The sequence below is a fragment of the Barbatula barbatula genome (genome assembly GCF_947034865.1).
Source record: "Barbatula barbatula genome assembly, chromosome: 3".
Taxonomy (NCBI): Eukaryota; Metazoa; Chordata; class Actinopteri; order Cypriniformes; family Nemacheilidae; genus Barbatula; species Barbatula barbatula.
Window position 1 is genome coordinate 28,421,385 of NC_136764.1, and position 20,059 is coordinate 28,441,443.

At 41.6% G+C, this 20,059-nt stretch overlaps 1 protein-coding gene across 3 annotated transcripts in view; it reads left to right on the plus strand.

The window, feature by feature from the left end:
* The window catches only part of adcy1b (adenylate cyclase 1b), a 99,780-nt gene that overhangs the window by 66,291 nt on the left and 13,430 nt on the right, over positions 1–20,059 (plus strand). For all 3 annotated transcript variants that reach the window (XM_079452387.1, XM_079452385.1, XM_079452386.1), the window contains 5 exons: positions 13,901–13,998; positions 14,112–14,196; positions 14,778–14,867; positions 15,404–15,663; positions 15,967–16,087. In XM_079452387.1, the coding sequence (XP_079308513.1) occupies positions 13,901–13,998; positions 14,112–14,196; positions 14,778–14,867; positions 15,404–15,663; positions 15,967–16,087 (654 nt within the window). The remainder of the gene's footprint in view (positions 1–13,900; positions 13,999–14,111; positions 14,197–14,777; positions 14,868–15,403; positions 15,664–15,966; positions 16,088–20,059) is intronic.

Sequence of the window (20,059 nt, forward strand, 5' to 3'; positions counted from 1 at the left end):
CCCCCCTTTTGACACGTGGTCTAGACCACGTGTCAAAATTGCAAAAGCAGGGAAAAATGTTTTGGCAAACAGGTGAGGCCATTTGGGCCCCCCCAAACATTGTCTGTGTATTTACATGAGCACTCCTTCCAGAGTGCACGCTCAGCTGGTTCTGCAAAATGTTTGCATCTCTGCAAGAGAAAGAGTTTTGTTAGTGATTTCTGGAGACAATCTGTCTGTCTCTGATGTTGCTTGCTTTGCTGCAAGGTCAGCTCGTCGGCTTCCTGCAAAAATTGTTTCAGATACAAAAGTGTGTGTGTCAGAGTCACACACAACAATGGCAATTGGGAGAATAATGGCAGATAGCATATCAGCAACCGGTGTGATTAAGAATGTTTTTACCATCAGCTTTTAAAAAGTTTCTGTGTTTACACAGTGTGCCAAAATCATGAGTTACACCAAATGCATATCTACTATCTGTGTGAATGTATGCATTTTTATTCTTTGCTAATTTGCATGCGTGTGTGAGTGCAATGAGCTCTGCTGTCTGAGCAGAGAAATGGTCCCTAAAAATGATATCAATTGCTTCTTTGCTTTTGGACTTGCGATGTCTGTAATTGCAGACACGCTTTGCGGACAGCTGTCTGCCGCGGTCAGTAATTTCGTGACCTAAAAATGAACAAATCGTTTTGCCAGCTGGACTTGAGACATTTACTTTTTGTACTTTTCTCTTATCTTTTAAACTGGAAACAAAGGCCTGCGCACCGGTATATTTGGACATGGCACAACTATGCCTTTTTTGAGAAACTCATTAAATATCGGCCTTATGCCATTGAGGTCTTCTGATTTGAGGCTTCTGTTTTGAGGGGGAATTGCTGTTTGCGTGGACGAAAATTACCCTTGGGCGTTATCACACAACAGGTTCACAGTTCCTAATCAACCAAACATAATATTTTCCTGTTATCAACAGTTGTACGGGCACCTTTCCCAAAATTTCTGGTATGTCAATACTAATCATTAATCTTTTTTGTGTGTGAAAACACTTCAAGTCCCCTTGTTGCTGACAGACAGGCATGATTCTCATGATGGGCATGCAACAAATTTGAATATTGCACGTCGTCCCTTTTAACCCATTCTATGGCGTGCGCATATTTGTCAGCAAAACACCCACAGCTCCCCACACCACTGTAATCAACGTCATGAGGCTCTGTGAGGCAATACTTTCTACATCGTACTTACGTAATTCAATATTACATCGTACAGCTGTACGAGCGCTGCACTCGGGTCGTGTTGGTATCATGCTCAATCTGTCATCATACACATTATGACTCTGCCCAGCAAATGAATCGGGCAGCAGTCAGACATGAGAAACCTGTGTTGATATTTGACACTTCCCAACTCACATTGCACCCTTTTGACATAAATTATTTTACATTAGAGCCACTAGCATTTAGGGAAAACACAGCTAGTTTAGACTCTGGCAAATTTAAACACTTCTTGCGAATCACAGTAGGCTATTTGTTGCCCCTGAATCTATCAAAAATTCAAGCGGTTTGTTGCACACAAGCATTGTGCATTTTAGCAAAGTTCGGAAAGCGGTTTCATTCATCATGGAATGTGAGCTAAGCAGATCTTCATTGCATACAGTAGGAAAAAGCATTTCTTCATTGCATATGCTAAGGGAAATCATACTCACCACCCTCGGAATGATGCCTCACCTCCTCACTTCCATCTACCTTTTCTCTTGACCTCCGCGATCTCCGAGGCTCAGGACAATCATTTCGCCAGTGCCCCGTTCTTCCACAATTGAAACACTTCTCTCCATACATGCCAGAGGGTTTAAAACCTCCTCTCCCTCGCCATCTTCCTATTCTTCCGTGTTCTCCTCCGATATTCATTAGAGCCATGTGGAGTTCTTTATCTTGTGTGTTTTTCTTCTGAAGCTCTTTCTTGCCTGTTTGTCTTTCGGCGTGTACAGCATGACGGACGATCTCACTCATTCTCGCACGATCTGGCTCGATGCACGATTTTTCCACTTCTCGTCTCAGCTCTTCTCTGAGGTTCCGCAAAAAAGTGGATCTGAGATGTCCTTCGAACGGACCAATGTCTGGTCCGTCTGAATCAGGTTGAAGTCCAGAATGTTCTTTAAATACTTCCTCCACAGGCCATTTACACTGTAGCTTTCTCAGGTCAGATGGTTTCAGTTTGACTTTCAACAGTCTCTCTAATTCTTTCATTGAGGGTGAGAATTCTTTGCAAAATGTCAAAAGTTCTTTGTTTGTCGGTGCTGGACGCGCTCTTTCTTGCTTTTGACGCACCACGGGCTGCGGTGGAGACGGCACTGGTGCTGGTGGAGATACTGGTGGGGGCACTGGAGCTGCCTCGATCGGGTTCAGATGTCGGTGAGGAGGGACACAATCATCCTCCGGTTGGTGTTTGTACTCAATCATAGATGGGGGTAAAGAAGACAGAGGGGTTAAATCATTATATTCAAGCAAAACAGGGTACAATGGAGTTTTCGGTGGTGGCAGTTCTTCAAATGCCATTTCTTTAAAAACATAGTCACGTCTATTTGCTTCCTTTTCCCATAATTCTAAACATTTACACGCTTCGTCATATTTTTCCCTTTCTTTTGTAGACATTTTAAATATGTCCTTTTTCCCCATGTGTTCTCTTATTTTCTCTAATTTTGTGGTCCTTAATTTACCGTTTTCTGGAAAGTTAGCTTTTCCTATTAAATAGGGTACACCTTGTAAACTTCCCGTTCCCCACCTTTTCCTCATTTCTCTGTATGTTGGTTTATCCATATCATTTCTTAGTAGTCCCCCAGACTGTTTAGAATCTCTCTCGATTCTGAGTAGTCTCCCCTCTTTAACCAGACTGTTTTAAGCAGTCCCCCAGACTGTTTAGAATCTCTCGATTCGGAGTAGTCTCCCCTCTTTAACCAGACTGTTTTAATCAGTCCCCCAGACTGTTTAGCGCTAAGTAGTCTCCCCTTTCGTTCCAGACTGTTCAGAAATCTACCTGACTCACCACTTTTCCTTTTTGTGCCTTGCACTGAGTTCTTTTGGGATCACGTCAGCTTGGGGTCCGGAGTAGAGTTCTCTCATCCCTGTATGGGGTTAGAGCTGGATTTGCTATGTCCAGGATGATCAGTCAACTCTAGTCCGTTCTCCGTCAGCCTTGTGATCCCATCCTCGTCGCCAAATTGTTGTGGAATTTTCTTATTCCTTAATCAAGGTGAGTAAATTTTGACAAACGCAATATACAGAGACATCAGGTACTTTGCAAAGTATTTTATTGTCGTTTAATCTGCATCATAAGCAATGAGCATGGTGCAGAGCAAAGGCACTCTTTCCTTCTGCACCCAGAGTTTATATATTAAAACGTGAAAACCCCCTCCCTTTGCCCCCTAGCCAGAATCCCGAGCTGGTTTCCGAGAAGTGATGCCCGTTATTCCAAACAGAACATCTTGGCCTCTGCTCGAATGCAAAGGCAGAGTGGTATGACGTGTATAGAGAAAAACATGATAACATAGAGAAGAAAACATGGATAAAAACTTCATAAACATATAGATAGACACATCAAGAAGCTAGACTAGAAAATTTCCATTACACATGAATACTCTGAAATGCAGAAGTAAGAATACATGTAAGACTAAGCAATGACAGACTGATGAACCAGACTGATAACTTCAGTCAGGATTCCTTTACTGTGGGTTTTTAATGCTCTAAGGGCATGAAAAAATAAGATTTTCACGGTTTCATTTTCCACTTAACATGTGTCAGGACCCACTCACCTTCGTAATCATACTTTATATTTAATACTGTCTAACGGAATAAATGTGGACAACATAAATTCAGATCATTATGTGGTATCATGCTTGCTTCACTACCCTATGGCTGCAAATCAAACCCCTAGTTACAAATATCAGAATCAGAATCAGAATCAGAACAAGCTTTATTGCCAGGTGTGCTTACACACACGAGGAATTTGTCTTGGTTACAGAAGCTTCCAGTACACAAGTAAGGTTACAAGACAAGTAACAATCAACAAAGGCAACGAAAGTACAGAATAAAAATAAAAGTTAAGCACACAAAGGTGAAAGTGCAGTGTGACATATTAAAATATACAAGTTATGAGTTTATATATGTGAAATGTCTGAGGGAAAGTATTGCACACATTTATTGCACTGTAGGGTGTATGATATGTATATACAGATTATATGAGATATCTACAGGTGTTTAAAATATACACATTTTAAGGTGCTATATACGAAAAATCTGGCACAAAAATATTGCACACATTTATTGCAAAAGGTGAACTTTTAACTGTTCATGAGGTAGATGGCCTGAGGAAAGAAGCTCTTCCTGTGTCTGGATGTTTTAGTGCTCGGTGCTCTGTAGCGTCGACCAGATGGTAAGAGTTCAAACAGAGAGTGTGCTGGGTGTGAGGGGTCCAGGGTAATTTTGTGAGCCCTTTTACCCATTCTGGATGAGTACAGTTCTTTAAGTGTAGGAAGAGTAGTGAAAATGATTCGCTCTGCAGTCCGGACTATCCGCTGTAGTCTTCCGAGGTCAGTTTTGGAGGCTGAGTCGAACCAGACGGCGATGGAGGTGCAGATGATGGATTCGATAACACCTGAGTAGAACTGTACGAGCAGCTCCTGTGGCAGGTTGAACTTCCTCAGCTGCCGGAGGAAGTAAAGTCTCTGCTGGGCTTTTTTTACAAATAGAGTCGATGTGAGTGTCCCACTTCAGATCCTGAGAGATGGTGGTGCCCAGGAACCTGAATGACTCTACTGCAATCACAGTGCTGTTCATGATGGTGAGTGGGGGAAGTGCAGGGGGGTTTCTCCTAAAGTCCACTATCATCTCCACTGTTTTGAGCGTGTTCAGCTCCAGGTTGTTGTACCTGCACCATAGAGCCAGCTGCTCCACCTCCTGTCTGTACGCAGACTCGTCACCGTTCCGGATGAGACCAATAACAGTAGTGTCGTCTGCAAACTTCAGGAGCTTGACGGAGGGGTCTTTAGAGGTGCAGTCGTTGGTGTACAGGGAGAAGAGCAGTGGGGAGAGAACACATCCCTGTGGGGCACCAGTGCTGATGGCGCGGCTGTCTGACATGATTTTGCCCATTCTGACTAACTGTTGTCTGTCTGTCAGAAAGCTGGTGATCCATTGACAGACAGAGCTAGGGACAGAGAGCTGGGTCAGTTTGGTCTGGAGCAGTGATGGGATGATTGTATTGGTAGAACATCTTCGACTACAAAAGGTGCATTTCTTGATAATTTGCCTGAATTGTCTCAAATCTCTAGCATGAGTAATAACGTTGAAGTTCTTGACTTTACCATTGAAAATGTTAACGCCACCTTCTTGGAAACGCTAGACACAGTTGCTCCTCTGTGCTTAAAGAAGATTAAAAATGACAGCCCGACACTGTTGTATAATGAACACACTCAGGCTCTAAAGAAAGCGGCACGAAAAATGACCAAAAATAAATCCTCAGTGACTGATTCTGTATACCAGAATAGCAGTGATGAATTTATGAGCTATTTCACAAATAAAATCCAAGATATTATAGAAAAAATATAACTGCAACCAGAAGTGAAATCCGCTGAACAAACTGTTGTGTCTCTTAGGATAAAACACATTAGCCAGGAACAGCACATTATTAACATGTGCCGCCACACCACCAGTACACTCGTACAACGTAGCGGATACTCTCACGTGAGTTCCGGGAAGTGGAAAGGGCTTTTATTCTTAAAGGGCCGGGCACCCTTTAATCTATCATACGGTAACATGTATGATCTACACAAACGACTAACTACAACGCCCCTAAGGAGAAATTGCTATTAAATGCTAAAATCATTAGATCATCTAAATCAACTACATGCATGCTAGACCCTACATTTTAAGGATGTTTTATCCTTAGTATTAGGTGCTGATACATGAAGTACCATGACTTCAAAAGAATTGTATTTAGGATTAGACTTCTGGGAAATGCTAAAAGAGTTACTGTAAAGTGCAGCAACACCTCCCCCTCTGCCTTTTAGGCGAGGCTTATGTTTATAATAATAATCTTGGGGGACAGACTCATTTAAAGCAATATAATCATCTGGCTTTAGCCATGTTTCTGTTAGACAGAGCATGTCTATTTTATGATCTGTTATCATATCGTTAACAAAAAGTGCTTTATAAGAGCGAGATCTAATATTTCGCAATACGAGTCGTAACAGTTGATTATCTGTATTTTGTTCATGTTTAATTAGTTTAACGTTAATTAAATTACCTTTGAGAGGTTTACGCATTATTTTATGTTTGCTAGTCCGGGGGACACACACAGTATTTTATGATGTTTGGGAGAAATGATAATCGCATGTAGCGCATTTGCATATCGCAAAATGTATGTTGTGCATTTTGTGTGTACTCCGATGTGAGACCATTGGTTATGCCATTCTGTCTTCTTGCACTGGTCACCTATAAAGCATCGCATTAACCTTAAAATCCTGCTTATTGCCTATAAAGCCCTGCATGGTTTAGCTCCTCACTACTTGAGTGAACTTCTCTCAAATACAGTCCTTCACGTGCACTTCGCTCTCAGGCGTCCAGTCAGTTGGTAATACCTAGAATTTCAAAATCAAGTGCAAGGCGGCAGATCCTTTTCCTATCTAGAGCCTAAACTTTGGAACAGTCTTCCCTGCACTGTCTGGGAGGCAGACACACTCTGTCAGTTTAAATCTAGACTAAAGACGCATTTTTTTTAATCTATGCATACACTACACTAGCATAATATATATATTCCGAAGGTTTAGGCTGCACTAGTTAGATCAACTGGAACCAGCAACACTTCCAATAACAACTGATGCATTTGATGGATCAAAGAGTGCAGAACAGTACTCTACTCTTAGCCAGTCTTGTCTCATTGTTCCAAGGTTACTAGAGCGGGCAGGATGCAGTCCATGCCCAGACCTGACAAATGCTGTGATGATAGAGCTGGACAAAGGACGGGGCCACTCTACAAAATTATTAATGATTATCTTAAATCGAATTATTTTTTTATTTTACCTTGTTGTGCAAGCACTGTCGAGCTTGTGCAGAGGGTGCAGCTTTTGCCAGAGGACACTGAAATCCCCTGGATGGGTATGGTATCTCTCTGAGTTTTTTTATCCTCCAATGGAGTTTTGGGTTACTCGCCACCGTTTGCATACTGTTTTGCACTGTTTGCCTGGCTGCTAGAATGTTATAGTTTTATTTAATTAACCCTGCATATAGGAATTTATAGTCTGTCTGATATTTGACCTGTGTTTTGACTTGCATAACCTTATATGTTTTGCTTATAGTCAATGTTTTCTTGTACAGCTGCATTGTAACAATGAAAATTTCAAAAGCGCTATATAAATAAAGCTGACTTGACTTGACAGCTTTTGAATAGTTGTTTACTGTTGGGACCTCTATGCATGAAAAGGTTAATTTAAACATGTCTTCGTTACTATATCACGCTCACATTCTTCTGGTATTGTTCATTTTTTATGTAGATCCCTTGTGATCCTAATGGTATCCATTCAATACATGCTAAGAAATATTGGCCAAAGCAGTAGACCATAATTCTAGTTGGGACGTTTTTTAAATTAAAGGAATTTCAAATCACATGAGGCAATATTTTATTCACAATAGAACATAGAAAATGTTTAAACTGAGAAAGTTTTCACTTTTATGGCACTAAATTAGCATTTAAAATGTAATGCCTGCTACGGGTATCAAATAAGTTGGGACGGGTGCATGTTTACCATCGTGCAGCATCTCCTTTTCTTTTCAAAAGAGCTTGAAAACGTCTGGGCATTGAGGCTATGAGTTGCTGGAGTTTTGGTGTTGGAATTTGGTCCCATTCTGGCCTTATATAGGTTTCCAGCTACTGAAGAGTTTGTGGTCGTATTTGACGTATATTTTGTTTAATGATGCGCCAAATGTTCTCGATAGGTGAATAATCTGGACTACAGGCAGGCCAATTCAGTACCCGGACTCTTCTACGACGAAGCCATATTGTTGTAATAGCTGCAGTATGTGGTTTTGCATTGTCCTGCTGAAGTATACAAGGCCTTCCCTGAAATAGACGTCATTTGAAGGGAAGCATATTTTGCTCTAAAACTTTTATATACCTTTCAGCATTCACAGAGCCTTCCAAAATATGCAAGCTGCCAATACCGTATGCACTTATGCACCCCCATACCATCAGAGATGCTGGATTTTGAAATGAACGCTGATAACAATCTGGAAGGTCTCCCTCCTCTTTAGCCCGGAGGACACGCGTCAGTGATTTCCAACAAGAATGTCAAATTTGGACTTGTCTAACCATCGAACACTGTTACTCTTTGTTATAGTCCTATTTATATGAGCATTGGCCCACAGGACACGACGGTTTTTCTGGACCATGTTCACATATGGCTTCCTTTTTGCATGAAGGCACGGCGGATTGGGTTTACCGATAGTGGTTTCTGGAAGTATTCCAGGGCCCATTTAGTAATGTCATTGCATCACTCATCGGAACATAGATCTGCATTAGCGTGTGGAGATACGATGGTGCGGACCCGGTGGTGGTCTTGTAGGCCAGGAGCATAGCTTTGAACTTTATGCGGGCGGCAACAGGGAGCCAGTGTAACCTGATGAAGAGCGGAGTTACATGCGCTCTCTTCGGTTCATTGAAGACCACTCTTGCCGCCGCATTCTGGATCATCTGGAGAGGTTTGATTGTACAAGCAGGAAGTCCAGCCAGAAGCGCATTACAATAATCCAGTTTGGACAAGACAAGAGCCTGGACTAGGACTTGCGTAGAGTGCTCCGATAGGAAAGGTCTAATTTTCCTAATGTTGTAGAGGATGAATCAACAGGACCGTGTGGTGCTGGCAACATTACTCGTGAGGTTAAGCCGATCATCGATTACCACCCCAAGTTTCTGGCTGTGCTGGACGGTGTAATAGTTGATGAGCCTAGTTGAATGGCAAGGTTGTGGTGAATCTTTGGGTTGGCTGGTATCACAAGCAGTTACATTTTTGCAAGGTTTAGCTGCAGGTGATGATCCCTCATCCAAAGCGAGATGTCACTCAGGCATGCCGCGATGCGAGCAGAGACGGTTGAAATGACAAGTACAGTTGTGTGTCGCCGGCATAGCAGTGATAGGAGAAGCCATGCTTCTGAATGACCGAGCCGAGGGATGTCATGTAAATGGAGAAGAGTAGCGGTCCAAGCACTGAGCCCTGTCGCACCGCCGTGTTGAGCTGTTGGGACGCGGAGACCTCATCTCTCCAGGATACTCTGAATGACCTACCTGAGAGGTAGGACTCAAACCATTGCAACGCCATTCATAACCAGGGAGCCGATGGGGGTGCACGGGCTGGTCCAGATGCAAGAGGGTTGTCCAAGCAGGATGAACGTGTGGAACACAGAGTGTCTGTGGCATTGTCTGTATTCAAAAGAGAGAGCTCATCAGAGGGGGGAGTGCAGAGAAGACAGTGGAGGATGAACAGGAGAGAGGGAGGGACCGCAGATTGCGCCGGAAAGTGACCATCGATAAGACATCTGTGATGTCCGGAGCAGACAGGTTGAGGTCGAGGGTGACGAAGAAGTGATCAGATGTGTGCAGCGGGGTGACCTGAGAGTGATGAGTGGAGCAGTCCCTTGTGAAGATCAGATCTAGATGGTTTCCAGACTTGTGGGTTGCTGATGTGGAAACCTGCTCGAGGAGATGCGGTCAGGTTGATGAAGTCAGCAGCCTGTGGCTTTCCAATGTGGATATTGAAATCACCTAGTACCACCATAGGAGTACCATCCTCAGGGAAGGATGAAAGAAGCACTTTCTATTTATATTGCCGCCCTTTTTAGGGGGGCTTCACTTTCATTTATATAGTGGTTTTTAAAATTTGCATTGTTACAAAGCAGCATAACATGAAACATATTGACTATGAGCAAAACCTTACAGTAATGCAAGTAGAAACCACAAAGTGAACACACACGGCCACATACATAAAACATAAATGGTAAATCCATTTAATGGTAAAAAAGGTAGATTATAGGTTTAATACTATCATTAATGTTGTAATTGCAGTTGAAAATTCGTAGTAAGGACTTGTCGGGTCGCTGCTTCCCTTTCTCAGTTGTACCATCTGTTCTGGGCATGGTCTGCATCCAGCTTGCTATGGTAACTTAGGAACAATGAGAAAAGACAGAGAGTAGACTAACCATTCTACAATCTTTGATGCAACAAGTGCTTCCGTTGTTATGGGAAGTGTTCTTGGTTCCGGTTACTATATCTAATGCAGCCTAATTACCTTTAGTGGATATGTATTATGGAAGTGTTGTGTATGCAAGGTTGAAAAGATGCGTTTTTAAACTAGATTTAAATTGATAGTGTGTCTGCACTTGATTTTAGGATTCTAGGTAGTACCAACTGACCGGAGCCCTGATAGCGTAGTAAACGTGAAGGACTGAAATATAAGAGAAGCTCACTCAGGTACTAAGGAGTAGGGCCCATACTTTCATACTTTTTGTTCGTGTAAGAACTCAAGCTGCTGTGTTTTGAACTAGCTGGAGTTTTTGTAATAAGCCTACAGGACAACCACCTAATGTGTTAAAATAATCTAGTCTTGATGTCATTAATGAATGAATTAACTTCTCTGCATCTGATAGTGGCATATGCATTAGTTTAAACTAGGGATGCACCGATACCAGCAGGGGCGTCACTAGGCCCTTTTTAGGGGGGCTTCAGCCTAAACTTCTGCCCAGCCCCCCTAAAAATTATTTGATTAATTAATTTGTGATCGCTTCAGTCCCCTTTAAAAACTAATTTGTAACGGCGGCGCTGCGTCAAGTTTCGGCTCCTCCCCTGATCTGAGTCTACACGGATTCAGCACGTTTTTCAATCCGCAGGGGCGCCGAGCAGAGCGAACATCAGAGAGTACAAGGTGTGTGTGTGTGTGCATTTATTGATAGATTGCTATGATATAAGATCTGCATCGGTGCAGTTCTTTTAATTGCAGTTTACATAATGTTACTTGACCAATACACGGTTCGGTTTCTCATCCAATAACAGTAGGTCTTCGCTACAGTGTGGTAGTTGTTTTTTCTTCCAACAAAAATGAAGCGATTAACACCTATGAAAACATACTTTAGAAAATGATCATGATTTATTTTAATTTACTTTTTAAAATTTAAAACATATTGTTGTGTATCTCGGCATTACATTGTGCAGCCATGCCCAGAAATGGTTAAATACACACATCATTGTCTGAAAGCAACAAATGGCACAGAGAGAGAAACATCATGTGGAGTTATTTTGTTTTGTAATATTAAATATTTTTTTGTATTAAGTAATAATGAATCATTAGTGTATCATGATACATTAGAGTAAGAGTAGAGTAAAGGGATTAGTGTTTTATTTTAAGTAATTGATTTATAGAAGTGGCAAATTGATAATTCATGTTGTAATTTTTAATAAATAGAAATAAATATAGAACAGATTAAACATATTTCCAATAGACAATTACATTAATACATGTTTTGTCTATATTCTTATACATACACTTCTAGAATACAATGAAATAGTGGATATACAAGTAGTGTTTTGTTACAGTGGCACATTACTGCAGAGCAATCAGGGGTAAGGTGCCTTGCTCAAGGGCCCTTCAGTCATGACCTGCTGGCACTGAGATTAGAACCGGCAACCTTCTGATCACGAGCCCAACGCTCTAACCATTAGTATCGGTATCGGGCCCGATACCAAGCTCATGTACTCGTACTCGTAAAAATTCCCTGATACCAAAGACCGATACCTCACGTGACCTAATTGACAGAACGTTCCAGTGTACACAGAGACACCTGCCGTTGCAGACACAATGTCATAGAGTGTTCACACCTATGTAGTGTATGGATCATTGAGAGGAATACCATAACCCCCCCCCCCGCCCCCCCACTGGTTCCTTGATTGCCATCATCAAAGGGCAAACCCTTTTGCTTCTCCGTGGGGTATTTACTACTCCGAAGCTTCAAAGCAAGCAAAAGGAGATATGAGAAGACTCTGTTTGCATTTGTAGTTTGTCCAGAGTCACTTATCAAAATCAAAAGAATTTCAGCTAAGTTTTATGAGAAGACCCCCATCACCTTCCACAGACAAAGACAAATTACTTTCCCTCCAAAGGTGCCACCGTTTGATTGGGTCAGTCACAGCTATAGGGCGTGACCTCCTCACAACCTAAATAAGAGATCACTTCTCTCTTCGCTCGGCTCTTCCTTGTTTTTCACCTTTGGACCTGCCTCGACCAGAAACCAGTTCTTGGAGTCTCTTCGGAGATTGCCTTCACCCCCATCGGGGGGGTGGGAGCAGGAACAATGGACTGCGGCCTACCACTGAGCCACGAGGCCAGAACTTTTCCATCGAGATCGCATCCTGAAACCAATTGCAACCTTGCCATCCCTCCAAACGCTACGGATACAAATACAGCACAGAGCTCGCAAGTATTCCGTCCTATTCATAGAATAGCTGCGTTAAGTTTGTGCCTCTGTTAAAGATGTTTTATTGTTGTTCAGATGCTTCTCCATGCTACTCTCACAATCTATTCTTCTCACATTTCTATCTCTCCTCTCTCCATATGTGTATTCATGTTGTGTGTTTGTTTGTATTTGCGATTGTTAAGTGTACCATTTAGATATAGTTTAATAAACAACCATATATTCATCTGTGATGGGTTTCTGTGATCAATGCTCACAACGCAAAGTCAATTCAACCGTGTTAGATCCAGGATACCTCTGCTCCAGCCTCTGTTTAGTGAAGTAACGTAACTTATGGCCATGAGATAACGTAAAGTGTATTAATAATTGATGCATTCGCTGGACGAATGAATACCAATATTGTTATACTGTACATTACTAATCAGAGACTGTAAAATATGTATATTTAATAACGATTATTATACATATTGTACATTGAGCTAAACTAATTCCTTGACTGTACTGATGTTTAAATAACTCAGTTCATTAATTTGATCTAGACAGATCTGGTGGAGAATTTATTTGGTGAGCTAAGCTCGTCATTATTTTAACATGCAGCTAAAACCGCTACACCTAAATCGCGCTATTCGTGTGTAGTTGGACGTTTGAACATTTTGAGTTTACTCACTTCATTTACGCATGGAATTGGCTACATTCGCGAGTGAAATTCGCGTCATTGGAGGGGCTTCTGGCAGGCGGCCCCGAAATGGCGGACATGGATTTTGTTGAGCAGGTAGCTGCGCATTATGTGGTATGGAAGTCTGAAGATAGACGTAGACTCGTTCGGCGTCGTGTCTGGGTCCATCAGATCCTTCAGAGGCGCAGTCCTTCATTGTTGTTTCAGATTTCTGCCTCCACTCGCTATGTCATAATCACATCACTACTAGAGCAGGATCTTGATTGGTTAATGCGGCGCAAATTTTCGCCAAAGTTCAGATTTTTCATTGCACCGCAAGTAGATCTTTGCATTGACTTAACATGTAAATCACTCTCTCTTAACGCTTGATTCTCGCTTAGCAGTGTGGAAATATTTCAAAATCAATGATGACGACCCACGCATGGCAATCTGCATGCTTATGTCCTTGGTTTTGCCCTTTGGAGGTTATTTGACAGTGTGAATTTTGGGCTTTAAAAATGTTTGATAAGCACAGAAGATTGATTTATTTTTTCATAATATGAGTTGAAGTTGTTAAAAATACAGATGCTGATATGTTCATTAGTCTTATTGTCTTGTTCTTAGAAAATTGCCACAAACAATTTTTGGGTAGGGCATTCTTTTAAATGCAGGTAAAATACATAATTTGCACCAGAGCTGAAGAGGTTAATGTTAACTGTGAAAATAGTTATTTTTAGTTTAATTGTGTGGTTTGGTTCTCTTGCAGTATCATCAGGTGAATGATGAGTATTTCACTGGCGCTGTGGTGCTGTCTCTGTTCTTCGCTGCGATGTTTGGCCTCCTCTACCTACTCATCATACCACAGTATGCTATTCGTCTGACTGCAATAACTTTTACATAAAAAAAACATTTCATGCAATTGATAATCTTACGATTGAAGGACTAGCGCTGATTCTGATTGTTTTCCATGTTTTTAGGGGGACTGTCGTGTTGGTACTCTTGGTTTTCTGCATTTGTTTTCTAGTGGCATGTATTATGTATTTGCACATCACCAGAGTTCAGGTAATTTGAAGGTCATGAGTCCAATTCAACAATTAATGTCAGACTTACAGAAGTAAAATTTGAATATTCATAAGATTTTTAGTTTTGTACAATGGTAAAAGTTTTTAACTTCATTTTTAGGGTAAAAGGCATTTGATGGATTAATCTGACATACATTATAAACATTTTATAAAATGAAAACGATACAAATTTAATTGAATTTTATTTAAGGCATATTAGCTTGTTTACCAGTGTGCAGATGCTTGGCTTAAATTATATTAAAAAGTTTTAAAACAATACATTTATTCATCATTTATGTAAAAGGGATAGTCTCTTCAGCAGAACAAAACCACAGAGACATTTCTCACAATATTTTGTGTTCCACAGAAACACATTATGAACAATAGTAGGGTAAATAAAGGATGCCAGATTTTGTATGTCTGGGTAAACTGTCCTTTTAAAGGCTTCATCGTTATTTCAATTCTTGACATATTAACCAATTTTTTTCATAAAACTCATTGTTGGTTTGGTAATCTGGGGATATACATAATCTCTCTCTCTCTCTCTCTCTCTCTCTCTCTCTCTCTCTCTTTCATTCTTAGTGTTTTCCTGGGTGCCTCACCTTACAAATCCGAACAGTTCTGTGTGTATTCATTGTGCTCCTCGTATATGCTGTGGCCCAGGCCTGTGTGGTAAGTCTTTACAATTTTTACATTCCATTACATGCCCTAGGACATCAAGCAGGAGTCAAATTTCATAGTTATTGTTCACATTTAAAATATAACATAAAATAAAAACAGAACAGCTATTCCAATATGTCTAGGTCACTGTAACAGTCAAAAAATTCACTGTAACCAAATAACTACAGACAGAAGAGATGTAAGGATAATAGTGAAGAAATAACAAAAAAAGTAACACTTCATAACAACTTTTATAAATAAGTCATTATCACATTTTATATAATACTTAACAAATCCAGGCATTATATACTATTTGTTCATCATTATTAAGTGAAGGTTAAAGTGTTTCTTTTTATATTGTTTTATCAAATAGCTGTACTTAGATCGGTACTTAGCTGTACCTTGTGTCGTCCTGAATTTCTTGGCCAATGTTACATAGTGCTATTAAGCATGTTGGCCACATGTATAGTGAATGCTAATTCCATACATATGACAGGGACTTTGTGTCAGAGATGTGTTCTCTTACCACACAAGTTGCTCTTTTTCAGGTGGGCTGCATGCCGTGGCTTTGGATCACCAATTTCACTCACGCCATTGTTATCATTGACACTACTGGTGGGGTCAACCACACCATGGCCGAGCTTCCATGTGATGGGGCCCAGTACACTTTTTTATGCTGCATGGTGGGCACACTGACAGTGGCACTCTTCCTCCGAGTGTCCTGGGTGTCTAAAATGGTCCTATTATTAGTACTGTTGCTGATATACATTACAATTCTGGAGCTCAGTGGATTCAGACGATTTTCGGGGTAAAAGTATTTGATAAGATTATGCACTGCATACTTATAAACAAGACAAATTAGTTGCTATGTAGACCTTGATAGTAGCAGGGGCTAGTATACATGCTAAGAAATGCAGGAACTTCTGCACTAAACCAGCCGGGCAGTGAACTGGGTGGAAGTGGCAATGTTTTCACAATGATGTGAAGAGCGCATGCAATATCCTAGTTAGGCTTCTCTAATGTTTACAATGGTCTCAACAACTTTGGACTAGAAACAATGATTGGACTTATTATAAAATAAAGTTATTAAGACCTGGGTTTTTTTATGCAGGTCTGGTTTGATCAGTAGTTTGGAGCCCATCCTTTCTCTAACGGTCTTCTCCACCGCACTGGCCCTACACTCCAGGCAGCTGGAACTTAAACTGCGCCTTGACTTTCTATGGGCCACACAGGTACAAAAAAACCACACATGGAACATTTTAGATTTTTCTCTCCTGGGTTTGTAGTACATTTTCTGGCACGTAGCATGCAGCGTTTGTTTGTAGCTTATCTGCATTTTGTGAGTTTCCTTACCTTTTAGTTGAATATGTGGTTACTCATAGCTATATATAGCTCAGTGATTAGACTCCACGCTCCACTTTTTTCCTGTGATTGTCTACATTTTATTACTTTTTCCAACAATCCAACACTGTGCATCTGCATACCAACTCTACTATCACAACATCACTAACTGAGGTATGTCATGCCTTCCTCTCTTGTTAATGTGTCCTGCACCTCATGCCACATGTATAGTTTAGCTTCTTCTGTCAGGGAAGAGGGTTTTACATGTGCTTAATTTAAGGAAGAAGTCAGACTGATGGAGAAGATCACAGAATTAGAGACACGCATCAGAAAGGACTGTAAGCGTGATAATGTATTTACTGTTTTGGATGCACCAGTAACAGCAAGTAATGAACACAATGTGGTTCTGACATTAAACGCGATGCGGCGGGGAAGCTGGTTGACTGTTAGGGGACATAGTCACAGAGAAAAGCAGCACCACACTCTTGTTATCATTTCAAACAGGTTTTCCTCCCTCAACGACACACTGTTTAAGACGCCTGTCACAAGTGCCCTGATTATTAATGATTCTATGTCATGAAACATGTTAATAGAGACAGAGTGTCGACATTAGTTCAAAGCTGAAAGTGCTGGCTAATACTAAACATAAATGCTCTTAAGATTATTATTCACGTTGGCAGTAATTATGTTTGACTTCGTTAGTCACTAAAGTTAATGTTAAAATGGTGTGTAAGCTCACAAACACGGGGCTCTAGACTGACATTTGGGAAAGGTGGCACCAGCCCTTAATTTGGGGTGAGGTAAGAAAAAAGAATCATTAAAACTTGATAATCAAATATGTTTAATACTGTAACAATTCAGGCTGGAAGCGGATCCACGTTCAGTAGCAGATTTATTTAACAAAAGATGAAGTGAATAAAAGATAAGACAAAATAACAAAAGAATAAAGAAACAAGGAACATAAGTACTTAAACAACAGGGACACCAAAGCAACTTCAAATAACGACTGACACTAGAAATCTGAACACAAGGGCTTTAATACAGAGAACATAACAAGAAGACAAGGCCTGGGCGTGGAAGTCAGTGCTGTATGTCTGGGCATGGCAGGCCTCTGGAGCAGAAGAGCAGTGCAGAACCCATACACACCAGAAAGCTGCAGCCACAACCGACAAAGTGGACTCCAGTGACAGGACCTCAGGATCAAATTTGGGACCACCAGCGAAGCAACTATGATGGCTGGAGGTTCTGGTTGGCTGCCATCTTGTGAATGGGCTCTGGGCTGGCGGCCTTCTTTCGCATGGGCTCTGGGCTGGCGGCCTTCTATCGCATGGGCTCTGGACTGGTGGCCATCTTTCGAACGGGCTCTGCACTGGAGGTGATCTTTCGAAGAAGCTCTGGACTGAAAGCCATCTTGCAAACGAGCTTTGGACTGTTGGCCATCTTGCGAGCTGACTGTGGTTAGGCGGATGATGACCGGGCTAGTCACCATTAATGTGGAGCATGCAGGGTGCCGTCTGCTGGGCATGGGTCTTCGTCTAATGGATCCTGAAGACATTTTGTCACAAATTCTTGAGTAAGAAGGCGTGAACAAGAACTCAGTTAAATTTTTTGTGCTCTGACTATCTGGGCGCGCCAATATCTCAAACAACCCATGAGGCCTCATGAAAGCTGCATTGATACACGTTTGCTTTTCGTGTGAAAAGTTACAATTTCAGTTTAAATACATTTAGGCATTTGGCAGACGCTTTTATCCAAAGCGACTTACATAGCATTATCCTATACATTTTACATAGGTATCTGCAATCCACTGGGATCGAACCCACAACCTTGCATTGTTAACGCAATACTCTTACCACTGAGCTACATCCCTCCTGGGATCTGATTAGAAGTATTTCATGATGCATGAGACAGTCTCTGAAACTGCTAGGACTGCATATCTTTTGCATATCTTATATATTTGTAACAGTGGTGCCTCGAGCAAAACCCTCAAGCCTTAAGTATAGTGTGGATAAATGTTTCGGATTTTATTTTGTGATTGTTGTTTCTTTGGTACTTTGTGGGATTTTTATGTTGTAAACTTGTATATATATTTCACTGAGGACTGTTTTATTTATTGGCACTGTAAATAAATTACACCTTGCAGGAGACTGCTGTGCGAGTAAGCTATCTTTTTTTTGTCACTCAAATCTTTGACTTGGATTATCTGTTCCCTAAGCGAGTGGTGGCTCTCGAAGCATCATATTTGGTGGCAGCGGTGGCATGGGTACTCGCATACTGCAGTCGATTAGACCGTCAGAATCCTCGCTCGAGGTGGAGAATATGAGAATGGATCTACCAACACCAGCGGCACAGACCAGCATCAGTCCAAGATTCAGCCACAGCACCAAGCGAACCAACACTGTGGTCTCAGCCGAGGATGCCAATCTTCCAGCAGGTGGAAGATAATGAAATGATCAGGCTGAGGTCTACGCTGATCTGAAGTAGGCACTACTGGAGAAATTATGCTTCCGATTATCCAAAGTCCAAGCAGGAGAAACACCAACAGAGACCTCTCACTGCCTAATGAATCTGTACCGGCGGAGGGTGCGACCAGAGGAGCACTCTAAAGATGAAATCAGTGGGGCCATCCTTCTGGAGCAGCTTCTTCGGGTGTTCCCCTACAAGACGCATACCTGGGTGAAGGAACATGAACCAGCCTCAGGACTTGCGGCGGCAAAGGTAAATTAGCAGTACCTGAACACACATCGTGGAGGTTTCCGTACTCAACCACTTTAAGCACTGTTTCCCAGAGCTCTGGGGCTGAGGGGCCATGTTGAACTGTTGGACAATGCGCCGGGGCCAAGGGGTACTTTAAACAGAATTATGTTGCTTTTACTGTCAACGGCCAGGGCACAAAACGTCAGTGTATCCCGCACGCAAAGCAAAATTTACAGGGTTCTTTTCCGTACCAAGAGAAGGGGACTGTGATTTTGACTCCTGGAGGATTGTAAAACTCTTTTGATAGTAAATAAACATTATTTGAAAGCTCTCTTGGACACCGGAAGTTGAATTTCAACGGTGAAGTCATGCTTTGTAGCTAATGTCAATTTTGTAAACACCACCGCTGTTCAGTGTGTGCATAAACATAAAGCAGTATCCCCGAGCTGAGGTGATGGTGAAGGTACAAGATCCAATGTACCAATTGAGCGTTGCTATAGTTGGCAGTTTGCCTACAGATATGATTCTGGTACAAGATTAACAGGTATTGAATGAACTTTTTCAAACCAATGTTAAAAACTCTGAAAATTGTGTTTATTCCACTTGTTAAAACCTTGTAGAAGTGTCATGTCCAGCTGTTACTCACTTACAAGTCAGGGCAGGTTTCCAGCCTCTGCCAGGTCTTGATAGTAGTCTGTTGCAGGGTGAGACCAAGGCCCTTAAAATCACATATACAAAAAAGGCTTGAAAGGTACCTTGCTACCCCATTCTTTGAGGTTTCTGGAAAGGGCCTTGGTTCAACCCAGGGTTAGAGTGGCTGGCAGGTATCATGAAATATTGCCAAGTTACAGCGAAACGATGAAACTTTGAAACCCTTGTTTAAAAAAGCTGTGCAATGAGATCTATGTTTTACTTAATAATGTGTTGTATCTGCAAACCAGTGACATGACCAGTCTTGTTGTACCAACTTGTTGTCGTCCACTTGTCTTACACTTGGCACACACAGTTCCATGGGCTGGCCATCTGGGCCAACAAAAGACATGCACGCATCAGCTCACGCTTTCACTGGTCGACATTGTGTACTGAGACATTGCCACTCATGCTCCATATGCTAGGAAACCACTGCTGAGACCCAGTGGAGCAAAACACCCTTGCAACCCGTCCCT